The sequence below is a fragment of the Actinia tenebrosa genome, unplaced genomic scaffold (genome assembly GCF_029948245.1).
Source record: "Actinia tenebrosa isolate PJP-AT-01 unplaced genomic scaffold, QUT_ActTen_1.0 PGA_scaffold13__45_contigs__length_12533684, whole genome shotgun sequence".
Classification (NCBI taxonomy): domain Eukaryota; kingdom Metazoa; phylum Cnidaria; class Anthozoa; order Actiniaria; family Actiniidae; genus Actinia; species Actinia tenebrosa.
The window spans coordinates 2641889-2667033 of NW_028292573.1; the positions used below are offsets into that span (position 1 = coordinate 2641889).

The 25145-nt window shown below is 41.3% G+C and overlaps 1 protein-coding gene across 1 annotated transcript in view; it reads right to left on the reverse strand.

The window, feature by feature from the left end:
* Nucleotides 1–301: 301 nt before the first annotated feature.
* The window catches only part of LOC116300825 (uncharacterized), a 34917-nt gene continuing 10073 nt past the window's right edge, over nucleotides 302–25145 (reverse strand). Inside the window, exons 4-18 of the mRNA XM_089028917.1 lie at nucleotides 13108–13222; nucleotides 11936–12048; nucleotides 11416–11487; nucleotides 10451–10672; nucleotides 9858–10025; nucleotides 9166–9345; nucleotides 7750–7890; nucleotides 7030–7298; nucleotides 6566–6647; nucleotides 4222–4329; nucleotides 2848–2895; nucleotides 2503–2613; nucleotides 1774–1884; nucleotides 847–981; nucleotides 302–531 (exon numbers count right to left, since the gene is read on the reverse strand). Coding sequence (XP_088885043.1) covers nucleotides 869–981; nucleotides 1774–1884; nucleotides 2503–2613; nucleotides 2848–2895; nucleotides 4222–4329; nucleotides 6566–6647; nucleotides 7030–7298; nucleotides 7750–7890; nucleotides 9166–9345; nucleotides 9858–10025; nucleotides 10451–10672; nucleotides 11416–11487; nucleotides 11936–12048; nucleotides 13108–13222 — 1853 coding nt within the window. The 3' untranslated portion in view covers nucleotides 302–531; nucleotides 847–868. The remainder of the gene's footprint in view (nucleotides 532–846; nucleotides 982–1773; nucleotides 1885–2502; nucleotides 2614–2847; nucleotides 2896–4221; nucleotides 4330–6565; nucleotides 6648–7029; nucleotides 7299–7749; nucleotides 7891–9165; nucleotides 9346–9857; nucleotides 10026–10450; nucleotides 10673–11415; nucleotides 11488–11935; nucleotides 12049–13107; nucleotides 13223–25145) is intronic.

Here is a 25145-nt window from a genome sequence, read left to right on the forward strand (position 1 = left end):
ACCACCATTACCACCCATGGATCCGGCCGTCAATTAGTGCAAATTCGTATTGTTCTGCACCTTATAAACAAGCTGTCACGTCATAGCTATTGATGAAGGGCTGATATCGATGACTAACGTAGATGCAATCGATGCCATGCCAGAAGGTCTAGGACAAAGTAGTCTTACAGATTTATAGGCTTTGTTTCTGTCGTATTATAATATTTTTCCTTCTGGAAAGCAATTATGTTTCTTGTATTTGTTGGTATAGGCGAGTGCGAAAGAAATTCTTATCGGTTAGGACAGGATAGAGATAATAATCAACAGTTATTGTCTTTATTTCAAGATCATACAGTATGTGATCATCTAAGACCAAAAGTGCTATGCACAAATAAACACATTCCAGAAAATTACTATATTATGTGTCTTAAACTTTATTAACCTCCAAATAAGATCAAGAACCAGCTCAAAATCTAGCACTTGAAGTGAAGAGTCCCAAATGTTACTTAACTATTAGAGTAACTTTAATAGACGATCCTCTCTGCGCTTGTTCTGAAGAGAAACACAGGTGTTAACTTCAGTAGATTGATATAAATAGAGAATAACACATGCGCGCGCGGAGATATGGAATTTATCTTCGAGTGACGCCGGTTTAGATCGATATCAAATTGAGTCTTTTTTATATACCTAAACGAAATAGGACGACAAATTCAAATCTGCACTGACTAGCGACTGACTAGCCTCGTGTTCACGTGGAACATAAAAGCTTTCCCACATGTATGAGTGTGGATAATCAGTCCAGAACAATGGTTTTTCAAGTTGGTCGCCCCATATTTCGATTCGGTATTATAAGATTCTCTCTCTTACCTAATGTTTCAGTTTATGATCATCATTTGCAAACCTTGCAGCTTCTCCTACAGTTTGACTTCATGTATTTTGGGTTTTTAGTGCACTCGCCTTTTGATGCCCAAAGAAGGCAGCTTATGACCTTGTCATGGCAACCTAACATGGTTGAGGAAGGAATGATGAATCATTCGGTGAAGAAAATTATCCTGCGTATTCCGTACATTACAAGTGGATCGGCCTTAATACTCCAGTTATCTGTTGCTCAGGGTTCGCCTCGACTTTGTACAGTATAATCACGTGTTCCAGTGAAGGTCCGTGGAATTCTAAAGTGCTTATACTGTTGAAGTTGTGCATTCTTTACCGTTGTAAATATTTAGACACTGATACGAGGCAAACACTGAGTACGTGAGTCTGTTATTAAAGCACATAGCGGTATTGTACGAATTCGAAACGGTGTATTGTGGTTAGGACTGAAATCCACAAGCTCCCACTTTTTGTCTAGGGAATATTGTATCAAAAGGGCACTAAAACTTTTGAACGGTCTTTCAGTAGGCGCAATTTCGAATACCACCGTTCGAGGTGATAAAATCCGTTATCTTAACCCTTGTCATCATTGTTTTTTTCTTTTTCAAAAAATAGTGGCTACTTAATTCCTTTTTGTTTCCAAGCAGCGTTAACAGTTAACAGCAATCTCAATCTAAAGATCGCTTGAACTGTGCTTTCCTGTTTTGAAATGCTGTCTTGAAAATGTTTACTGACAAGAGCTTTTGCTGCCCGCTTGATTTTGGACTAATGTCAACCCAGATGAGCGTTTCCCGCGCAGCTAATCTCCAACTTGTTTCTGTCAAGGGCCAGTTAATGTAACAAACAGAAAAGTATATTTTCCAAAAACTGGCGTCCGCCTCGAAGGACTGTGACTGTTGAACTAGCTTCTAAATGCATACTTACGGCAGACATTGCAGCTCTTGATGCACTTGACTAACATAAATGCCGGATTGCTCTTACAAATGCCTTTGGCCGCCCACAAGGGACACTGAACAGGGTCACTATCCTTGCATCCTGTTGGGTACAAATATTAGATTGTTAGTCATTTAACTAGCTATATTGTTCATTTTAAGTAACACATGAAATAAAAGCTTATGTGCTGCTATTGCGCTGTGTCCCACCGTTGTATAATTTATTCCGGGGGTCGCGGGCTCTATTTCCAGGAGAACTACAAATATGAATCGAGTTTGTTTAAGAGTTGTTCTCTCCCTTGCCTGCAAGGTTTTTCTCCGAATTCTCCGGTTTTCAGTCCTTCGTAATCGCAAACATCAACATGTGAGTTGAGTGTTGTGTGGTGTAAATGATAAACGAGTCCCTCACAGGGAAGGATGGTTGTGAAATATGCTAGCCAAAAAAAATCAAGAAAAGTTTCAAAACTGAGCAGTCACACGGATTTCTAGGTCTCCAAATTGAAAAATAACGTTGCTAATACGTGCATGATAACAGTGACACTGCTTAATAATTTTGATATTTTGATTGCAATTGGAGGGCATGTTCTTATTTTTCACTGGTAAATTTTCGCAGGCTTCGTTACACCTCAGTTTTACAGTGACGTCGTTTACACGTCACTATTTCAGAACATCAGGATCGGATGCGGTTTATTTTATGAAAAAACGTAGATTTGATACACACCACATATGCCACAGCTCTTCGCACAGTTTTTGTTCATATAGACTGGGTTTGCAGTACACTCGCCTCTATCTGCCCATAGTGGACACTGGAATGGGTCCTTGTCAGAGCAAACTGAAAAACAGGATAAGTTGGTCAAAAGGTTCCATGCATCCATGTATCCATGTATCCATGCATCCATGCATGCATCCATGCATCCATCCATGCATCCATCCATGCATCCATCCATGCATCCATCTATCCATCCATGCATGCATGCATCCATCTTTATCCTATTTATGAATACTCTTTATGAACTATAAGATGTATATATATAAAGTGTCAGTGTAAATCGAACATGTTACTCACGTGGTACTGTTTGTATCTCACTAAACATCGATGTAGGAATTACCTTGGCTATCAAGAAAAGAAAAGGCAAAACTAAGGGCTCGGTAATTTTCTGTCGCCTGGGGGGACAAATAGAGATTAACTAACCCCTCCTCCCCCACACGATGGACTATTTTCTGATGATTCCTCCTTACTAATAATTACGACTGAGCGAGCCCCCCTTCTACCTATTAGTGTTTCTGTGTCTGACCACGTGTCATTCCCTAGAGCATCAAGCTTTTGTTTAATGGTTGAACGTGAGAAGACGTATGAATGTGGATTCCACTTAAACAAGAGAATGACACGTGTCATTCCCTAGAGCATCAATTCTTTGTTTAATGGTTGAACGTGAGAAGACGTATGAATGTGGAATCCACTTAAACAAGAGAATGACACGTGTCATTCCCTAGAGCATCAATTCTTTGTTTAATGGTTGAACGTGAGAAGACGTATGAATGTGGATTCTACTTAAACAAGAGAATGACCACGTGTCATTCCCTAGAGCATCGATTCCGCTTTGTTTAATGGTTGAACGTTAGAAGACGTATGAATGTGGATCCTACTTAAACAAGAGAATGACACGTATCATTTCCTAGAGCATCAATTTTTTGTTTAATGGTTGAACGTGAGAAGACGTATGAATGTGGATTCTACTTAAACAAGAGAATGACACGTGTCATTCCCTAGAGCATCAATTCTTTGTTTAATGGTTGAACGTGAGAAGATGTATGAATGTGGATTGCACTTAAACAAGAGAATGACACGTGTCATTTCCTAGAGCATCAATTCTTTGTTTAATGGTTGAACGTGAGAAGACGTATGAATGTGGATTCCACTTAAACAAGAGAATGACACGTGTCATTCCCTAGAGCATCAAGCTTTCGTTTAATGGTTGAACGCGAGAAGACTTATGAATGTGGATTCCACTTAAACAAGAGAATGACACGTGTCATTCCCTAGAGCATCAATTTTTTGTTTAATGGTTGAACATGAGAAGACATATGAATTTGGATCCTACTTAAACAAGAGAATGACACGTGTCATTCCCTAGAGCATCAAGCTTTTGTTTAATGGTTGAACGTGAGAAGACGTTTGAATATGGATTCTACTTAAACAAGAGAATGACACGTGTCATTCCCTAGAGCATCAGTTCTTTGTTTAATGGTTGAACGCGAGAAGACGTATGAATATGGATTCCACTTAAACAAGAGAATGACACGTGTCATTCCCTAGAGTATCAGTTCTTTGTTTAATGGTTGAACGCGAGAAGACGTATGAATGTGGATTCCACTTAAACAAGAGAATGACACGTGGTTCGCAGTAGAAAAACTTGAGGTCTATTATGATACTACTTACTACATTTCTGGCAACTTCTTTTACAATGTTTGGCCATCCAATCAGCATTCTTGGAACATTCACCTGATGCTGCCCATTTTTTGCACGAAACATAATCATCCTGGCAGTCTAAACATACAATATAGATTGCTATTGGTTAGTTGACTATGGTCGATGGTATTTAGTCGTGGTGTACATTTACAGACACTTCAAAATAAAAGGTTGGTGAAGGTTTTGTAGCAACCAAGCCCGGAATGCACTAAGGCCGATATGTAAAGGTTATATACCTTATACCTACTTTGCTCTTTTACTCCAACGAAGGACTAGCGTCCGAAACGTCAGTAAGTTTTTTCATCTTTTCAAGGTGTATAATTTACCTTTTCATCATTACTGTTTCATTAGAAACACCGACGCAGCTCACACTAGTTTTTAGCTAGTTATATCTTCTACCTTATGCCTCGGTGGGTATGAGATATATCAACCCGAGGCGAAGCCAAGGGTTGATATATCTCATAACCACTGAGGTATAAGGTATATAACCGCCTTATATCATCATTGAGAAAGTTTCTTAAAACAAAGTTTTGAGTTTTAACTTATTTCTGGGCGTAAATCATTAGATTTAGATATGATGCATTGGTTTTGGCGTAGTTAAATATCCCAGTTTTATTGTTCAATGCCGTAATCCTTTACACTTTTCGATGAATTGTGTTGATTAAAGCCGCGTCTTTGTTAGCTTTTTTTCAGTAGACGTGCACGCTTGCATTTTGACAATCATACTCTTCAATGATGGTTTTGAAAATCCAGTCCATTGTTATTTTCGAAAAGTGTTTGCACGCCGTTTTGGTGGTTTCAGCTTACGCAATGTTCTAAGAATTGATGCATTTCATTCAGAAAACACGATGAGTCGTAGTGTTCTCTGAACCTCTGGCAGCATTGAAAAAGGATGGCAGACAGCAAAGAAGAGCTATTCATTACCCCAAACAGCTTTTTAAGAACTCTGCCTGATTTCGACCTGGATATTGAAGAGTTGTTTGGCTTGCAAAGCATCCTCAAAAGATATACATTCACCAACTGGTAGAGAAACAGTGCGATACGACTGAATCAATTGCTTCAGGATATGAAAAACCACTATCAGAAGGAGAATTGGACGAGCATATCTCAAGCTTGCAACGGAGGAAAAGAGAGAGCAAGAAGAGCGACCGATGAAAAAGTCTAAGATCAAAGATGACGGTAAAACTTTAATTCAGTTCAACAACTGTGATATAATCATTAATAATAATTAATATTTTCTCCTTGAGAAAATTTGTCACAATCCTTTGAGTCTTGGTTTGAGTTAACAATCTCATAAGTTAATTTTTTTCGCTGACAAATTTATCACGAACAATTTATAGTTTAAGTTTTGGGTTGAGTTACCAAGGGTTTTCATGATTCATAATTCAATTTTAAGTAAAATTTTGGTTCACGAACAATTAATCGTTTAAGTTTTGCCTTAAAATAACATCACATGTAAGGATTTTCTGATGATTTAGAATCTAATCTTTAGTAAAATTTTGGTTAATTGAGAAATTTATCACGAACAATTAATCGTTTAAGTTATGGTACTTTCAGAGTTAACAAGGATTTTCATGATGTAGAATTTAATTTTGTTCATTGAGAAATTAACCCCGAAAATCCGTTAAGCTCATTTTGTTACTACAGTCGCTTGCATTTCGTATTCAGAAATTCCCTGAGAGGAGCAGTGTATAATTTTGTCGCAAAAATCAATTTGTATATGTGTATATTGTGTATATTTATTACTGCAGTATTCATCAATCCTGAAAGCACGTAGTTTCCATCGCAGCCGCTACCAGTGTCGTCACACAACGCTTTAACCCCTGAGAGAGGGGAGAAAGCCTTGCGTGACAACACTGGTAACTGCTGCGATGGAGACTGTTAAGCACGGGGTTGATAACTAAATATCAACCTCTTCTGGAGGTTGATATCTAGTTATCAACCTGGATATGCCTTTGTTTAATCAGCCCCGCACTCCCCTGAAAACTATTCAAAGCCGCCCCCGACTTTAAGACAGTTGGGTGAATAAGAAAGATAAAGACCGCCGGAGAACAAAAGAAACTGAGTCAATGATGATATAAGAAACGATAATGGAAAACTCACAACGATATAGAATTTTACCAAACTTTGACGGTTTTATATTTTTTAATATTTTTTCTGTGCAGACTTCATTTATATATGATGTATTATTTACATATCACACATTTCAAGCAACATATGTTATCAGCAACACGCAACATGCAACTTGTAACATGTATGCAACATGCATGCAGCATGCGTGTAACATGCGTGCTTAAGGTAATTATGAGCTCACCACAGTGACCAGGGTCGATGTATACATCATCAATGGCCATATCTGAGTATCCGGTACCACCAAGGACCGCCTCGAAACTTAACTGCAAATAAAAAGACAAGAGAAGTTTTACAAAACGCATATACAGCACTAACACTGGCATTGAATCGTGTGATTTGTAGTGGGCATCATTCAAAGGGTTTTGTCGTTGACAATGCATAGGCACGTGCCTTTGTAAAAGTGTTCGGCTTTCTTGACAACAATGGCATACATGGGAATACTTCAATTGAAGTCCGCTAACTATTTCCACTCGAGGACAATAGAGGACGTTTCACATGTCATTGCAGGAACCTTTCTGCATTGCCTGTATACATTAGCATCATCATCAACAGACGCTTTGTGGATTGCTTATTGCAAGCTTGTCTTTTAATTTCTCGCATATTTTATGGTTGTTGGGGATGCGGACAAGACTAATCAAGACTAACCCTATATCCAACTGATGCTGGAGGGTCTATTCTACCAACGCCTCTCTTCCATTCATTCCCTTGACTTTCTTTTTTGTAGAAGATGTAATATTTTGTATCACGACCGTGTAGCTCCAATTTTAGTCCCAGACTTCCGGTTTCTTTGCCAAACATGTGGTATGCAAATTTGACGCACTGGCCACCGGGTACGTAGGGCAACCATCGCGTAGACAGTATAGCCTTGTCGCCCTTGACCCTTGGAGCAGAGGACTCTGTATACAGATAATATCCTAACAAGGAGAAGAAAAAGCGTTATTCTTTTTCATTTTCCCAGAGTACGAAAGAGTGTAACATTGTTCGAAAGAGAAAGAAATATATTGATACCCAGAAACGCCCTCTGTGCTGATCAAAGCCAGGGTGCGAGTAACTCACAGTTTGAGCCTTTAAAACAACTTGATCAAAGTCATGACAACGCTAATTCTTAGATTGAATTACGATATTGCGTGTTAAGTTTTGAAGAGGGAGTAAAATATCTAGAACCTAGCTGGAGAAAAAATCTCGAATTAAGAGAGACCCAAAGACTCACATGGTGCTGAGTAAAGAAATCAAATACGCGAACCCTGAGATGAGTAACAAATGCACTACATCTTGACTGTTACCCTTTTCATGTGATGCTGGGTAAAGAAATCAAATACGTAACCCTTGAGATGAGACGCAAGTGCACTACATTTTCACTGTTACCCTTTCCAGATGTGTGATCATGTAATGGCCCTGTGTCCATAGTTTGCGTATGTCCTTTTAGCAAGGTCCAATCAAAATTATCTTGTTTGCTATTGGTCCAAATCCCCATTCGGTTGTCTTCAAAGTCTGTATCATCAGCGTCTATTGAAACAACATGAAGACACACAAAAATGTGATTAAAATTTCGTCTAAAATTTCCTCTGATATTCAAGTCTAAATTATACCGAGACAGTTATTCTCCTCGGGCTCATTGACTATTGGTCATCATAAACCAAATAATCAATGGTCAATGCTTAGCGTGCGTAAATCTATTGATGGTGCACGCGGATAGATGGGAGAGCACGATGGTAGCGTAAGAGTTGTACGAGGTGGAGCCGATTTAGTGCAACTCTAGCTACCAGACTTGCTCTCCCAACTATCCAAGTGCACCATCAATAGATTTACGCACTGCTATAGGATTGACCATTGCTTTTATAACATAAAGAACAACTTCACACGATAAAAACTGTTTATTTTGCTCTAGTCAAATCACAGATTCTCCTAAGATGCGAGCACGATGCTTTTCGAGCTGAATTTGAAATCAGTCGGAGCAAAAAGAGCTCAATTTGTATTCTAAACTTCATTTTAAAAACTTTTTCCAAAACATTAATGCAAGGGAAGCAGTTCCCTAATGTATTCTTAAACGTTTTCATTCACAAGAAAGTTTTAAAGTAAATTTGACTGAGGTGAGAAGTCGATCACAACTTATCTGAACATTTTGAACCGTAAATTTTTCAAAAACTGAAAGAATGCATCAGTGGCTTTACTAGGACTCTAGTAACCATCGTGGTGTTTTGCTGGACTACTGTGGTGACCTGTACGGCAGATTGAGCAAGAAAAACTGAACTAATTGACTTCTCAACTGCAAGTCTTCTCGATTTCGCTGCAGTGACTGGCCGGTGGAAGAGCGAGTTTTTTAGTAAGCCAAACTTGAACTCAAACAAACACGCTATAAACTTTCTTATGGAAAGGAAATCAATAGTTATATTTTACCTTTAAATGTACAGAAATTTAGACCAGTTAGTAGTCTTTTTAGTTTTATCAGAATGCTTGCAGTTTTCACCAAATTTTTACCAAATTGACGTCACCAGCGTGCTCCATACGAGTGCTCCATACATTTTTTCTTCATAGATGGTGAGCCAATCAGAGCGCGCGTTATATCTTAGTTATATTATAAAAATACATTTTCGCTCGCTGTCATTGGTACAAATGGAACACGTGCAGGATGGATATCAGACCATTATTTCTAACTGACCTGATGATGTTGTCGAGATGCCAACGACACGTGGCGTCTTGTATCATTAGCTTTTACATGAAAATGTCTTTTCAAGGTAATTTTTATCCATTTCATTGTTACTTTTAGCAATTTTCGCTTACCAAGGATACATCTCTTTACCATGCATAGTTTATCTTCTTCATTACTTCCTGGACAACTCTTTCCACCGTGGGCAGGGGCAGGATTGTTACACTGACGTGTCCGTTTACTGCCGCCATCGTCACATGTAGCGGAACATGACGTCCAGGGGCCCCATTTACCCCAGTGACCATCAATAGGTACTAGGAGACAAACAGGAAATGATCATAAGGAATAATGAATGGTACAAAGACAAAAACAACTGCCGGAAACAAATACAAAAAAATATTACGATCACAACCTCGATTACAACCACCAACACCAACACCAACACCAGCACCACTACCAACAACAACAACAACAACGAAAACTAAACAAAGACAAACACTACCGAAACAAATAAACAAAAAAATTAACACAATCACAACAAAAAACACAACTACGACAATTACCAACATCATCACAAACACCACCAACACCAACCGCAACACTACCAACACCACTACCGACAACATCAACAACAACGACAATAACAACTAAACAAAGACAACAACAAACGTAATAAAAACAAAAGTATAATTTAAAACTTGTGCAATAAATACATAAACACTTTTCAACGCCATTGTTATTTTTGTCTTATTATTGCTGTTTACACGACAGATTAAAACCTAACAAAATTTTAGGATAATGAAACTTTTTCTGCTTATATTCTTACCGGGACACTTCGTACAGCGTTGCTGCTCTTTCTGGATACCATAAGGATTAGCACCAACACACTGGGTGTAATCGTTCTTTGGATGATAACAGTATCGTTGGCGTGTCTTCATGCAGTTTTTATCACACGGGGTAAAGGGTGACCATGCTGTCCAGCCGTGATAGTTGGCTGTCAATAAATACAACAGTTTTAGATTTAACCATGCATCCGTGCATCCGTGCATCCGTGCATCCGTGCATCCGTGCATCCGTGCATCCGTGCATCCGTGCATCCGTGCATCCGTGCATCCGTGCATCCGTGCATCCGTGCATCCGTGCATCCGTGCATCCGTGCATCCGTGCATCCGTGCATCCGTGCATCCGTGCATCCGTGCATCCGTGCATCCGTGCATCCGTGCATCCGTGCATCCGTGCATCCGTGCATCCGTGCATCCGTGCATCCGTGCATCCGTGCATCCGTGCATCCGTGCATTGCATCCGTGCATCCGTGCATCCGTGCATCCGTGCATCCGTGCATCCGTGCATCCGTGCATCCGTGCATCCGTGCATCCGTGCATCCACCCATCCACCCATCCACCCATCCACCCTACTTACTGGTACAGTCGTACAAAGCATTAATCTCGATGACATCACTTTCGCTCAAACGTTTCTTCTGGTTGCCAAACTTCAGGTTCGGATCATGTATGGCTTCAATAGTGGGTAGTTGGTTTTTACTGTACGCAAAACGATCATAGTGCATTATGGACTTGAAGTCGTAATCTTTGCCCAGATCATCAATAGTTTGCCAGTCAAATTTATCGAATTGATCTGAAAAACCTTTTGGGATAAAAGTAGGCCAATGAATCATAAACACAATATCAATGTGCAATAATTAAGATACAAAAGCTCTTTACGGAGAGTATACATCTATTTCTTCAAAAAGGTTCAGAGAATAAAAAAAAAAATGAAAAAATGAAAAATTTGTATATAAACTCTTATACATGCCTTCTCCTAGACAAATGATCAGCAATGATTAAGATACAAGAATAAGAACCTAGATTTTCCCCAGTTGTTCTAAAGAGGTTATTATATAAATGGTGTTGACTGCAAAACTAGGCTAGGTTAGGTTATTAAACAGATTCTTATTTTCGAACGGAAAAAGCGGCTTGTTTTTGCTACGTGTGGTGTATTATTGATATAAATTATGCATACATTTTCTCCAAACGACCGCAAGATATGCAGTGTATGTCATTTATAGCTTACTGTGTGTAAAATCTTTGTAGAGCTTATTTTCTTTGATTATAATTTTTTAGTTTTGACTCTATTTGATAAAATAAGAATTCAACCTACTTTGACATTTTAGCCTGAAACAGTTTCTGATGTACAGGGAGTCTAACTGGAAAATATTAGCCTAACAGGTTCTTAAAATCTAGGTTATTATATGCTGTTTTTTTACTATATACGTCTCAGCAGTGTACAGACTTTTATTTACGACTCATTCTGTTTTCAATTAACCTGTCTTCAGCCATCATTGAAACAGGTCATAACATGATTTTTCATTGAAGTTTTTGCAGGCTTACCAGATGCAATATTTTCGTAGTTGATTCTTACATACTTGTCACGATCTGGTCTTGACTGCTCGTGCCAGAAACCTTTATATGAAAAAAGTATTTAGATTAATATCACATCCTTCTCCTCATCTTCAACCCCATCATCATCATCATTATCATCATCATGTCAAAGTGCAAAGTGGTGATTATGATTATGACGATGACGATGATGATGACGATGATGACGACGATGGTGATGATGATAAAGATGAAGATATTAATGATGGTGATGAGGATGATGAGGAAGTTGATGATGATGAAGATTATGATAATAGTGATGATGATGAAGATGAGGATATTGATGATGATAATGAGAATGATGAGAGTGATGATGATGATGAAGATATTGATGATTATGATGATGGTGATGATTAAATGATGGTGTAATGGTGTTGATGATAATCATAATGATGATGATGATGATGGTGATGATGATGGTGATGGTGATGATGATGCTAGTCATTGAAGAAGTCGCATACCACGTACTTACCTATGGCATGTACTAGCTCATGTAAGATTGTACCAGGCTGTTCACAGTTTTTCCCTATTGACACTCTCTGTTTTCCTGCTTTAAAATACATTTTGCCAATCATTGATGAACACCTGCAACAGTAAATGAAGATTATGTCTTACAAGAAGTTAAGGATACACGGAACACAATCGGGTCGGGTTTTTTGAACGCTCATAGCGCGTTTAGTTTATATAAATTTCCCCATAAAGTATACATTTTCTAACAGCTTAAAGTTCAAATATTCCATATACGATTTTACTTTTGGACAAAAATAATTCATTTTGAATAAATCGGGCATTGATTGCAAACGCTATGGTTCGACGCGAGATGTTTGTTCTCCCTCTGGTTAGCGTAAACGGATCAAATTTTTTTTGCATCTTATTACACGTATGTTGTTCTACCAAGCTGTGTCTGCGTTTTTTCTTTTAGCGCTTCTTTAATCTTTTATTCAATTCCAAAGTTATAACTACATGTTTTTAAGCGCATTCTTGAGAAAATGGCAAATATCTGACAAAAGAAAAGGAAAATGAAAAAACGCAGACACATTTTTAAACTCGAGCATAGTAGGAATCCACATGCCAAGTTTCACGGTAATAGATCAAAAACCGAGGGAGAATAAACCTTCTGAAAATGTGTATTTTACCAAAAACTACTTTTGAGAAAAACACAAGTTTAGTTTCATGGGATTATAAGTTTATTTACTCAATGTTGATGCTTTTTTACGAATATTTTGACGAAAATTGTGTTCCGTGTATCCTTAAAGAACGGGATGGTGATTGGTCTTGGGCTGCAGCTGCGAATCTGAACATCTGTGAATATTCTTCAAGAAACTGATGATTTACCAATAACAAAATAAATGCTATTCTTAAAATTAGACCTTTGGTACTCTGTTTTGTTTTGTGTTGATTCAGCTCAGCTGATCACAAACAAGCCACAAGCAAAACATTTTCTCAAAGATTTTTATCAGTATGATTATTGAACAACGAATTCTGTCATGAAGAAAAGTTAAGAACAATCATTGATGGAAATACCTTTTGTTTTGGACCGGGAATGGTCTTTCCATACGATTAACGTCAAACTCAACAGCTTTATAGCAAGTAGTTAGCTTTGTTTTGTACTATCTTTTATACATCAAGATTATTCATACATACCCTCTGTGGTCATCGAAGTATATGTAATTCTTGTGTCCAAAATAGGGAACAAAACGAAGGCACGTTTTTTGTTGTATTTCATTGATGGCTATCATCAGGTTTTTTCTGATATGGGCTTCAAAAAGAAACACAATATATAGCTATTTCATAAACAGGTTTCTCAAGGTTGTCATTGTTACTTGGTGCTTAATAATTTTGTTGATGTAAGTGATGACATCAAAGAAAAAATATGCCAGAAAAAATTGAAGACAAATTTTGGAAAAAAAACCAATGTTTTTATGGGATATTTTCGCTAAACCATCGCTCATATAGCATTTCGTGTTTGGACATGCATGCAAGATGCAAGACGCAAGACGCAAGACGCAAGATGCAAGATGCAAGATGCAAGATGCAAGATGCAAGATGCAAGATGCAAGATGCAAGATGCAAGATGCAAGATGCAAGATGCAAGATGCAAGATGCAAGATGCAAGATGCAAGATGCAAGATGCAAGATGCAAGATGCAAGATGCAAGATGCAAGATGCAAGATGCAAGATGCAAGATGCAAGATGCAAGATGCAAGATGCAAGATGCAAGATGCAAGATGCAAGATGCAAGATGCAAGATGCAAGATGCAAGATGCAAGATGCAAGATGCAAGATGCAAGATGCAAGATGCAAGATGCAAGATGCAAGATGCAAGATGCAAGATGCAGATGCAAGATGCAAGATGCAAGATGCAAGATGCAAGATGCAAGATGCAAGATGCAAGATGCAAGATGCAAGATGCAAGATGCAAGATGCAAGATGCAAGATGCAAGATGCAAGATGCAAGATGCAAGATGCAAGATGCAAGATGCAAGATGCAAGATGCAAGATGCAAGATGCAAGATGCAAGATGCAAGATGCAAGATGCAAGATGCAAGATGCAAGATGCAAGATGCAAGATGCAAGATGCAAGATGCAAGATGCAAGATGCAAGATGCAAGATGCAAGATGCAAGATGCAAGATGCAAGATGCAAGATGCAAGATGCAAGATGCAAGATGCAAGATGCAAGATGCAAGATGCAAGATGCAAGATGCAAGATGCAAGATGCAAGATGCAAGATGCAAGATGCAACATGCAACATGCAACATGCAAGATGCAAGATGCAAGATGCAACATGCAAGATGCAAGATGCAACATGCAACATGCAACATGCAACATGCAACATGCAACATGCAACATGCAACATGCAACATGCAACATGCAACATGCAACATGCAACATGCAAGATGCAAGATGCAAGATGCAACATGCAACATGCAACATGCAAGATGCAAGATGCAAGATGCAAGATGCAAGATGCAAGATGCAAGATGCAAGATGCAAGATGCAAGATGCAAGATGCAACATGCAACATGCAAGATGCAAGATGCAAGATGCAAGATGCAAGATGCAAGATGCAAGATGCAAGATGCCAGATGCAAGATGCAAGATGCAACATGCAACATGCAACATGCAACATGCAACATGCAACATGCAACATGCAACATGCAAGATGCAAGATGCAAGATGCAAGATGCAAGATGCAAGATGCAAGATGCAAGATGCAAGATGCAAGATGCAAGATGCAAGATGCAAGATGCAAGATGCAAGATGCAAGATGCAAGATGCAAGATGCAAGATGCAAGATGCAAGATGCAACATGCAACATGCAACATGCAACATGCAACATGCAACATGCAACATGCAACATGCAACATGCAACATGCAACATGCAACATGCAAGATGCAAGATGCAACATGCAACATGCAACATGCAATATGCAACAAAAATTTAAAAAACATTTTTAGCAGCAGTTAGGTGGACTCGCGAAGCGCCGGCATTGCCAAAAATCACAAGTCGAAAAACACCAGGGGGGGGTGGGTTTTTGGAGGTCGGTAACCCGCGGAACAGGGGGTCTTGCGCGATCCGCCGGCAGCGCGAAATGTCCCTAACTGCTGCTCTGTTGGGGTCGCAAATGGAGGGAAAGATATTCTTTAGATATACATGGCATCCGTCGACAACATTCAAAACGAAACTGTGCGCAGGCTGGGAAATCAGGTGATGGATAACTCAGATGCGGATTTTGTCTTTGCGACATTCATGGAGGGCAAGACAGACAAGACTATGAATCACGAGATGGCTGAAAGGATAATCGACAGAATGCCGGACGGTGACTACCGCTTGGAGTTGACGTTCGTGAAGTATTTGGACGGCGAGTGGGTGATAGAAAAGGGCCGTAATCCCATCAGGGCGTCTGGTAAGCAGAGTTTGTTCGTCTTGAATAAGCATACGAGACCAGGGGCATTGGAGGGAATTGACATGCTCTTCTATGAGGTCGCTTACCCGGTTACCGTTGTCATTTACGGCGCGTACGAGATTAAGGAGCCGGATGTCAGAAAGTTGCGACCAATGCGACATCCAGGTAATTGTGTCGGGAAGTTGGTAAGAGAGTTCTTCGAAGATTCCTCTCGTGGCGGCAAGCTTACGCCAAAAAGAAGAGAAGCCATCAGGAAATGGGAAAATGACACTTATAAGACTGGAGGCTCTATTGAGAACATAAAGAAGTTAGAGACGGTCTTAGAACGTCGCATACACGTGAAGGACATTACTGACGGTCTCATTTACGAAGGGACGAAAAAATATGGAGGTAGAGGTGCCCCCATAATCATCTACCAACACAATGGACACGCTTGGCGAGAACTTAGGTTCCCCAAAAAGAAGGAAACTAAGGTTTATAAAGCATCGCCGTTGGCAGAATTGGTCCACGAGAATTCCGTTTGGTTGATGGACGCGGAAGGAAGTCAGTTTATGACGCAGGATGGTACTCTTTACAGGCCTCTAGTAGAACACCAACGCATTCAAAGTGCTTGTGAAACCTTAGGGGAAGACTTTTCAGACGAGGTCCTTAGCTCTCGTAGTTTGGACTTTCTAGCCGCAAAGAAAAGGAACGGATGGAAGTCCACGCCTAAGGAATTCGCCGACATAGCCAAAGCTTGTGTAGAGCACGGCCATGGAGGTCTGTGGAACATGGAGTATGACGAGAACGAATACGTCTCCTTAGACATGAAACATTGTTACCCCGCCAGTTTTAAAGGCCTTGGGGATTGTAAGGAGTATTACGACCGCTACGGGCATCCAGACTCACAATTCTTTCGTGTGTCTTTGCCAGGTAAATACGACGCCCCAGCTACGGGGTTCGTGCGGTTGACCACGTGGAAGTTAGCAAAGGGCTTACATCCAATAATTTACCCGTGGTATGGGAAACATCTGCAGGAGAAAGAATGGATTCCCATACCCCTGCTGAAGTTTCTCGAAGAGCGCGAGCTTCTCACGTACGCAGCGCATGAAGCCATACTTTGTCACTCTGCATTTACGCAATGGCTTCCGGAGCATAACCCCACCGCCAGAATCGTCATAGGAAAGTTCACCCAAGGCGCAAAAGAAGGAGAAAAGCACATGCAGCGGCGTTTGATAACCGATGACGGAGAGTTGAGCTTCCTCGTAAAACGTGCACATGAGCAAGGAACTATGGTGTCCGTAGAGAAGTGGAATTATTTCATAGAAGGCCAAGGGGAACGGCAATGGAATGCGTTGTGTTATTACCAAGATCATCGCCCGCAATATTACCATTTACGCGCCAGCATGCTCGCATATGCGCATATTAATCTATTGTCAATGCTGTTGCGGTTTGACAAAGAGGACGTTCCACGCGTGGCCACGGATTCTTTGTATGTGAAGCCTGAAGTGTTAGAAAAAATGCAGGAGTTTTACACGGAGGACGAACTCGCGGAAAGTGGTCAATGGCGTATAAAAGATGAAGAGATAAAAGCCTGGAGAGAACGTGTGGAATACCACGGGGAACACGTAAAAGGTGCCACCGTCCCCACCGTGGAGCCATTGCCATCCGTCGACGACCCCATTTCTTACCAACGCTTTTCGTACCTGTACGGGCCGGGAGGCAGCGGTAAGACCACCAGGGTTTTGGAATTATTTCCTCGCGTGAAGGTGTTAACGCCGACACACCGCCTTGAAAGAGAATTGACGGAGATGGGTTACGACGCGCAAACGTACCACAGCTTCTTTCGCTGGAACGGTCAAAAGTGGGTGCCGGAAGCAATACGCGACATACCCCCGGTGATATTATGGGATGAGATTTGCACCGTGCCATTAGAAATCCTGCAGGAATTTGTAGACTTCCTCCGCGGAAAGTGTCAAGTTATATTTGCCGGAGATCCATGCCAACCTCCTCCCATTTGCGGAGAAATGCCCCATAAATGGTTAAAAGGAATGGTAGACCATGCAGAGGAAATCAACGCCGACTACCGCAGCAAGGATCAAGTAAGAAACTTAAAGGCGGAACTTCGGGGCCTCAGTGATGCCGAGCAAAACAAGACGCTGCGTAAACGCATCCGAGCGAAGTCTTACGAGGACTTCCTTTGCGCGTGGCATCCAGAGGATTTGGTGTTGAGCAGCAAGCGCGCAGCACAATCGCGAATACAGAAAGATTTGTTAAGCGTACACCGCGAAAGATTCCCTGGCCATTTGGTGCCCGTTTGCTACAAGCCTCGCGATACCCGCATGCAGAAGCGTGATGTGTGGGTGCCGGGCACCGACGTCCAACTGCGAAACGCGGTAACTCATGATAAAGTCTGGGTGCCTATGGGAAAGGTTGAAAAAATAACCTCCCATCCAGATTGGCGTTTGGGCTATTGCATGACAGTCCACAGCGCGCAAGGGCTTACCATAAAAGAAACCTTATGGATCATAGACCAGCGGCTGTGTTGGAGCAACCTTATCTACACTGCCGTAAGCCGTGTGGAGTATGCCAAACAGTTAAAGAGAGCCTGGGGTCCGCAATTGCGTTACGACCGCACCCCAGAAGATATAGCAAAGGAGAACATTGCTAAGAAACTCCTTCGCTACAAGCGGCAGGACGAAGAAAAAAATATGACGTTCGACCTATGCGTGGACGACGTCTATAAGAAAGGGGCACGGTGTGCCAAATGCAACATACCTCTACTATGGAGGTTTGACCCAAATGACGATCAGCAGTTCTCCGTGGATCGCATAAATAATAAACGCGGGCATTGCAGAGGCAACGTAAGACTGACATGCCTAGAGTGTAATCGGGCGCATGGAGCTGCACTACTCTGAGTCTTTGGGGACTATGAGCAGCTCTTCCTTGACAAATCCACGACTTGGGCCATTTAGGTAATACAACACGGGTTGCCCTTCCTTGGTGACGGACTTCGAAATCTCATACGTTTCCAAAGACCAGTTAGGATCCGTGGCTCTCTTACTGCCGCCTTCGAGTTCCCCCGGCTGATAGAGGTATCTGACCACTATGTCGCGGGGTAGCTTTTTTTCCTTCAGTCCGACCGCCCTTGAACTTCTGACGTAGGACTTGTGTTCCACGTGTTTCTTTTTTATGGCATCCTTGGGTTTTATCCCCGTAGCCCTGGCCGCCTCGTTGTTCAAAGCCGCGACGACCTGGGGGAGCCTCTGAGTCCATTCCCTGTTGCGTTTGGAGGGATCTTCCAGCTCTTTCCAATACTGGTATCCAAAGAGACGCTCGGCCAAGGTCTTATTGAATCTTTCGACGATGCTCTGACCCCTGTGGTACTCAGCTTCGGCTCTCCTAATTTTAGTGTCGTGGTCTTTCAGGGTCTTAGTAACCACGCCCATGAACTCCGTCCCCGCATCCACTTGCAGCAGCTTAGGCCATTTCAAAACGCGCTTATAAATCCTACCTAGGGCTTCTGCGACTTCCCCAGAATCCTTGCTGGTTATGGGTTCGGCGTCCTTATATCTGCTTGCGATATCGACTACGGTCAAAGCGTATCTATAGGTCTTTCTTCTCACCTTGTCGTGCGGTAAGAAAAGCAAATCTGCCTGATGAACTTCATTGGGGGTATTTACGGTAAAGCTGGGCCTGGGAATGTACTTCGGCACGGGAAGATAAACCTGCCAGAGGGTTTGTTTCCTTAGCCAGTTCTTAGCCGTTTCTTCTGATACCCTGGCCGCGGTCGCGAGTTTCTTGATGGCCGACGCTCCTTTCCAATAGCCTTCAGGCCCATAGTAAATCCTCTTGAGTTTGTCCTCTACGCGGCCCATTATATGAATTCCAAAGCAAGATTGATCTTGCGTCCGTTAAAATCCACCGTCTTTCCGTCCACCTTAATGGTGATGTTTATGCTTTCTACCAAATTAGACAAGTCATAGCTCAAAGAAATGGGAGTGTATTCTACCAGGTCAAATGGATTACCCTTAGGTAGGAATTTGGACATAAGAGAAGACTTTTCTCCATTGTTGTAACTATGGACTAAATCGCAATAGACTTCGTAAGAGGATGCGACTTTCCATTTCACAGGTATGGCTGTGTTGGTAATCGTCTTGCCTGAGGCACATAATAAAGATCCCAATGGGTCAGACTTTCCAAAAGTCATTGAATAATTTGACATATTATGTTTGAGGGTCATTTCGTGCGGCAATCCTGTGGTGAGAGTATAACCGTGTTTTGCTAATTCCTTGGCCAGTGTGATTGGTGTGTAATGTCCATCGGGCAGCAATACGGCTTGATAGTTAGATCCTCCTTTATGCTCAGTGACTATGCCCCTAATCAGGTTATACCAAGAATTGTACAAAGAGCAACTTATGAGCCGAACCTTATGGGCTTTAATGGGGGGATTCAAGTAAGTGGTAAAGTCATTCTTGTCGCTTTCCAAAAAGACGATCATTATATTAGATACGCCAAAGCTACGCCTCCCGCCAGCCCTGCGACTCCTACAAAGACCAATTCATTGTCTTTTTGTTTCTTAGAAGGCTGGTAGTAATTCTTAAAGTCAGGCTTCTTTAACGCCACTGTGGGATGCGCTTGCGCATAAAGTTTGAAGGCGTAGTCTGTATTTTCGAAGTTCTTATCCGCCTGCATTTTGTCTTGGTAGTTCTTGTCCAACCAATCCCTGTAGGCTTGTCTCTTCTTATTCCAAGCTGCCACGTCCCGCTGATATTTCTCCAGCGCTAAGTCGTGTCTCTTCCTCTCAGCGGTTAAATCTCCGCTTTTGTCGCCTCTGACTAATCTATCCAAATACTGACCACCATAATTAGCTCCAGTGAATGCTAAAGCTGCAATAACTCCACCTGCGACCACGCTAACCATTATATGTTAGGTAGGTACTTTTCCTTCTGTAGGTAATTCTTTGCCATGATAGCCCCGCCTACGGCAGCGGTCATCTTAGCAAAATTAGCGAAGCTCTTGCTTGGGTCTTCAGTAAAGTCTTCTTTGAGCACTTTCTTACCTACCCAACCAATACCCGCAACGATGGAAGTAATGATAGCTGCTTCTTCAACAGTTTTCAACAACGCGGTCGACATTATATTACAAAGCGAGAAGGTTATTCCATTTCAGGGATCTTACTTTTTCTAACCTGCACGGGCGCGTGATATGTTGCGGCCTCCCACTTTACTTTTGGCTTCGTAGCCCGCCATTGTAAGTAGAGGCTGCCTGCTGCTATAGCAACTCCTAACGCGCCAATGACGTAGCCGGGATTCCAAAAGGATTCCTCTTCTTTTTCCTCCATCTTTTCCTCTTTCTTTGCTTTGTTCTTCCTGTTCATCTCTGCGAGCTTCTTCCCCGCGGCAACTCTGCCTGGAGATTTAGCCTTGGTAATCTTGGTATCTTCTACGGGTGGTTGTTCTTCGGTGCCACTCATCTTATATCTAAGGACTTGAAGGACTTGACAAGTAACTTGATGACGACTTGACAATGACTTGGCAATGACTTAACGACGACTTGAGTAAGTACTTGACTAAGTACTTGACAACGACTTAAGTAAGTACTTGAGGTGACTTGACTAAGTACTTGAGAATGACTTAAGGACGACTTGACTAAGTACTTGAGGTGACTTGACTAAGTACTTGAGAATGACTTAAGTAAGTACTTAAGGACGACTTGACTAAGTACTTGAGGCGACTTGATCAGGTACCTCAGCAAGTGCCGCCTGGAAGACCTTTTCGACTTCTCTGTCCTTCTTGAAGTCCTTCCAAGAGGCACCAAAGGTGCCCGCAAGTTCCTTCAAGTCGACATGCTGAGCTACGTGCAAAGCCACAGAGGCGACTGCCATTAACTTACCGCACTTCAAAGACAACCACCCGCAGGTTATCTTAAGTTCTTGGGATATGACATAGTCCTCGCTTATGTCCTTCCGTAGTTGCTCCACGTCGTCTATGGGCAGTGCAAGTCCAAGCAATTTAGTCGCAAGTCGGATAGCGGAGTCTGCTACGGCGTCCGTGGTCTTACTTGCAAGGGCGGCCTCGTACCTTTTATGGAACTTTTTGACTTCCTCTTCTGACAACTTATTAACCTGCTCATGGGTAAGTTCCTTGCCTATCATTTCTTTGCACTTTCCCGAAGACACAAGGATGTTAAGTTGTTCCTTAAGGTTACTTTCGTCTAACTGTGTGGGGACTTCATCTAAGAGCTGCTCAATGTCCATATATGTTAATGGAATACGGAAACCTCAAAGAGAAGATCATCTTGGAATGTTGGTGCGTTTTTAGGTGCCGCATGTATTCATGTAACTGTTCCTTGGATATCTCACCGCCGTAGTCAGAGAGAATGGTTTCCAGGTCACTCCAACTCGGAGTATAAAATACGACAAGTGAACCTATGTTTTCCCTAAAAGGCTTAGAGACGCTGGTAAGCTGCTGCGAGAGCAACCAAACGCTGATATTGTCGTGTCTGCCGCTAAAGGCGAGTTTAACGAGCTCGGAGGTGCGTCTTTTTACGTCGTCCCCGCAGGCGATGTCGTCCAATATGAGTAAAGTCTGCGTATCTTTAGGGAATTGCTTGTGCCAGAACTTCAAATGGCTGGATAACTCATTAGGGTCTAAGATATCCACAAAGAAGTCGTCATCGTTCACTCCTATGCCTTCCCAGGTGCGGTTATTCACGTAGGTGGGGCATAATAGCACAATATAGTCGAAACGGTATCTAAAGGGTCCTAATAGCTGCTCTACCACGAACTGGGTCTTTCCGCAGCCGGTGGGTCCTACTATCAGAGCATTGCAGGGAATATGGTTCGGATCCATTATATATACGATGGACCCAGTGGAAGCAGTAAGAAGGATTGCCGCCGACGCAAAAGATAAAAGAGACACCATAGAAATGCAAAGGGAGGAGATAGACCGGTTAAAAGAGCGCGTGCAGGAATTGTACGATGAAATGTGCAGCCTGAAGCGCGCGGAAAGGTTTGGCGCGCTTTTGACGATGGTCGGTTGGGTAAAAGAAAGCGTGCAGGACTTTATGCGATATCCGCTGTAGAGCTGTTTGAAAGACACCTAAGAATGTTAAGTATAAGGTCGTTAAATTGTTAAGGATGTGTGCGTGAGCTGTTTAAAAGACACCTTAGAATGTTAAAGATAAGGTTGTTAAATTGTTAAAGATGTGTGCGTGTGCTGTTTAAAAGACACTTCAGAATGTTGAGTATAAGGTTGTTAAATTGTTAAAGTTGTGTGTATGCTGCTTTAAAAGACACCTCAGAATGTTAAAGATAAGGTTGTTAAATTGTTAAAGTTGTGTGCGTGTGCTGTTTAAAAGACACTTCAGAATGTTGAGTATAAGGTTGTTAAATTGTTAAAGTTGTGTGTGTGCTGCTTTAAAAGACACCTCAGAATGTTAAAGATAAGGTTGTTAAATTGTTAAAGTTGTGTGCGTGTGCTGTTTAAAAGACACCTCAGAATGTTAAAGATAAGGTTGTTAAGGATGTCTTGCATGTTACTTCTAAAAGACACCTAAGAATGTTAAGCGTATGGTTTCCAAATTGTTAAGGATGTCTGCATGTGTCGTTTAAAAGACACCTTAGAATGTTAAAGATAAGGTTGTTAAATTGTTAAAGATGTATGCATGCTACTTTTAAAAGACACCTCAGAATGTTAAAGATAAGGTTGTTATATTGTTAAAGATGTGCTGTTTTCATTAAGAATGGGATTTACACAAACCTTATTCTGAGACATCTCTTAAAATAGTAGTCTTAACAATATAACAACCTTATACTCAACATTCTAAGGTATCTTTTTTTCTTTTAAACAGCATCCTTAACAATTTAACAACCTTATCTTTAACATTCTAAGACATCTTTTTTTCTTTTAAACAGCATCCTTAACAATTTAACAACCTTATCTTTAACATTCTAAGACATCTTTTTTTCTTTTAAACAGCATCCTTAACAATTTAACAACCTTATCTTTAACATTCTAAGACATCTTTTAAATGACTCATACATCCTTAACAATTTAACAACCTTATACTTAACATTATGAAGTGTCTTTTAAACGCAGCATGCAGACATCCTTAACAATTTAACAACCTTATACTTAACATTATGAAGTGTCTTTTAAACGCCGCTGTATGCTCCCGTAGACCTGTTTTAAAAGACACCTAAGAATGTTAACAATAAAGTTAAAAATACGTTATATTGTGGTTAAGATACACTTAAGTATAAATGAACTGTTCAATGTGTAAAAAGGTGTTCAGCACCAAACAAAGACTACAATACCACGTTCGTCGTGGCGTTTGCACAAAGAAACCAATTAGTAAAGTTTGTAAGGATTGTGGTAAAGAATTCAGCACCGTTCAAAAGATGCGACAACATCAAGACAAACGCATTTGTGGGCTTTGCAAGGGCTGTAATAAGGAATTACCTAACACCTCCGAGCACCTGAAAAGGGGCGTCTGTGAACAAAGCAGACAGTGTAGTTTCTGTAATAAGATACTAAGCAGTCGTCAACGTTTACAGACGCATCGGAAAACACATGAAGTCAACTATCGGTTTCTCTTTGGGAGCTACGACTTAGAAGGCGTGGATTGCCACCAATGTGCGGATATGATGAGTCGCTGCCCGCATAAAGAGGATTACTTAAGGAATCGCATAGATTACCATAAGAAGATAGTCCGTACTTACCCCTCTTTCGAACGCGCAGAAGGCGTTCCGTGGACTAAAAGGGAGTATTGGAGGCAAGAGTGCGATCGTTGTGGTTGCATCAGAGAAGAGGAACATATCTTCAACTGCCTCGACAAATAAACGTCCTTAACAATATAACAACCTTATACTCAACATTCTGAGACCCTTTTAGAATGGGGTTTGCGCAAAGAGTCTCAAACCCCATTCTTATTCTCATTTATTATTATTAAGGATAATGAATAATAATAAATAAAAATAAGAACCCCTTTAAAGGTATATGCTAGCCTACTTTGTGGCATTTCTGGGAGGATTCCTAATCACCCTTTCAATATATGGACTGTATTACGTGCGAACTACCAGCTGATTGCATTACGCCCCCAAAACCGCGTAAAAAATACACCTGCCTTCATTGCGGCAAGGTATTCCTGGAAGGATCCTTTGTGGGGCATTGGTGCTCTGCGGAGCAGCGGACTTTAGCAGACATTACGAATGCAGAGGACTCTCGGGCTCATACTTGACTACGTCAAATACCCACCTGCCATCCTTTTTACCATGACTCATGACATGGGTAACGTCCTGCCCTTCGATGGCGTACCTTATCCTATCGGGCGCCCAAAGGGTGTATGTTCTTTTTTTATTCTTTAAGACCAAACGCAGGCGGTCCAAGTCTTCAAAGACCACATAATTCTTTATCTCGTAAATCTCCCCCACCACCAAATCCCTCCAGTGCGTTTGTATGAACTTTAACTCGTTAAATTTATCCTTGTCCATATATTCTATGAAATATCTTTAAGTGTGTTGCCAAAGTCTCCGAGGTTTTAAAGACCTTACAACACCACCTGCAGGGAATTCGTAGGTGTTCAGCATACGCAGTGATCTCCCTGCAAATGACATCGTAGTCGCTGCTTACGAGCACCTTATAGCCGTTTTCTTCATACCTCTGTAAGAGCAGTTGCTGATCCTCAGATAACCTGCCGTTGCCTTTTGGGGTCTTTAGCTCTATGCAGAATCCACAGTAATGTGTGTGCGCATTCAAGATCATTAAGTCGGGTTGACCGCGTTGATATC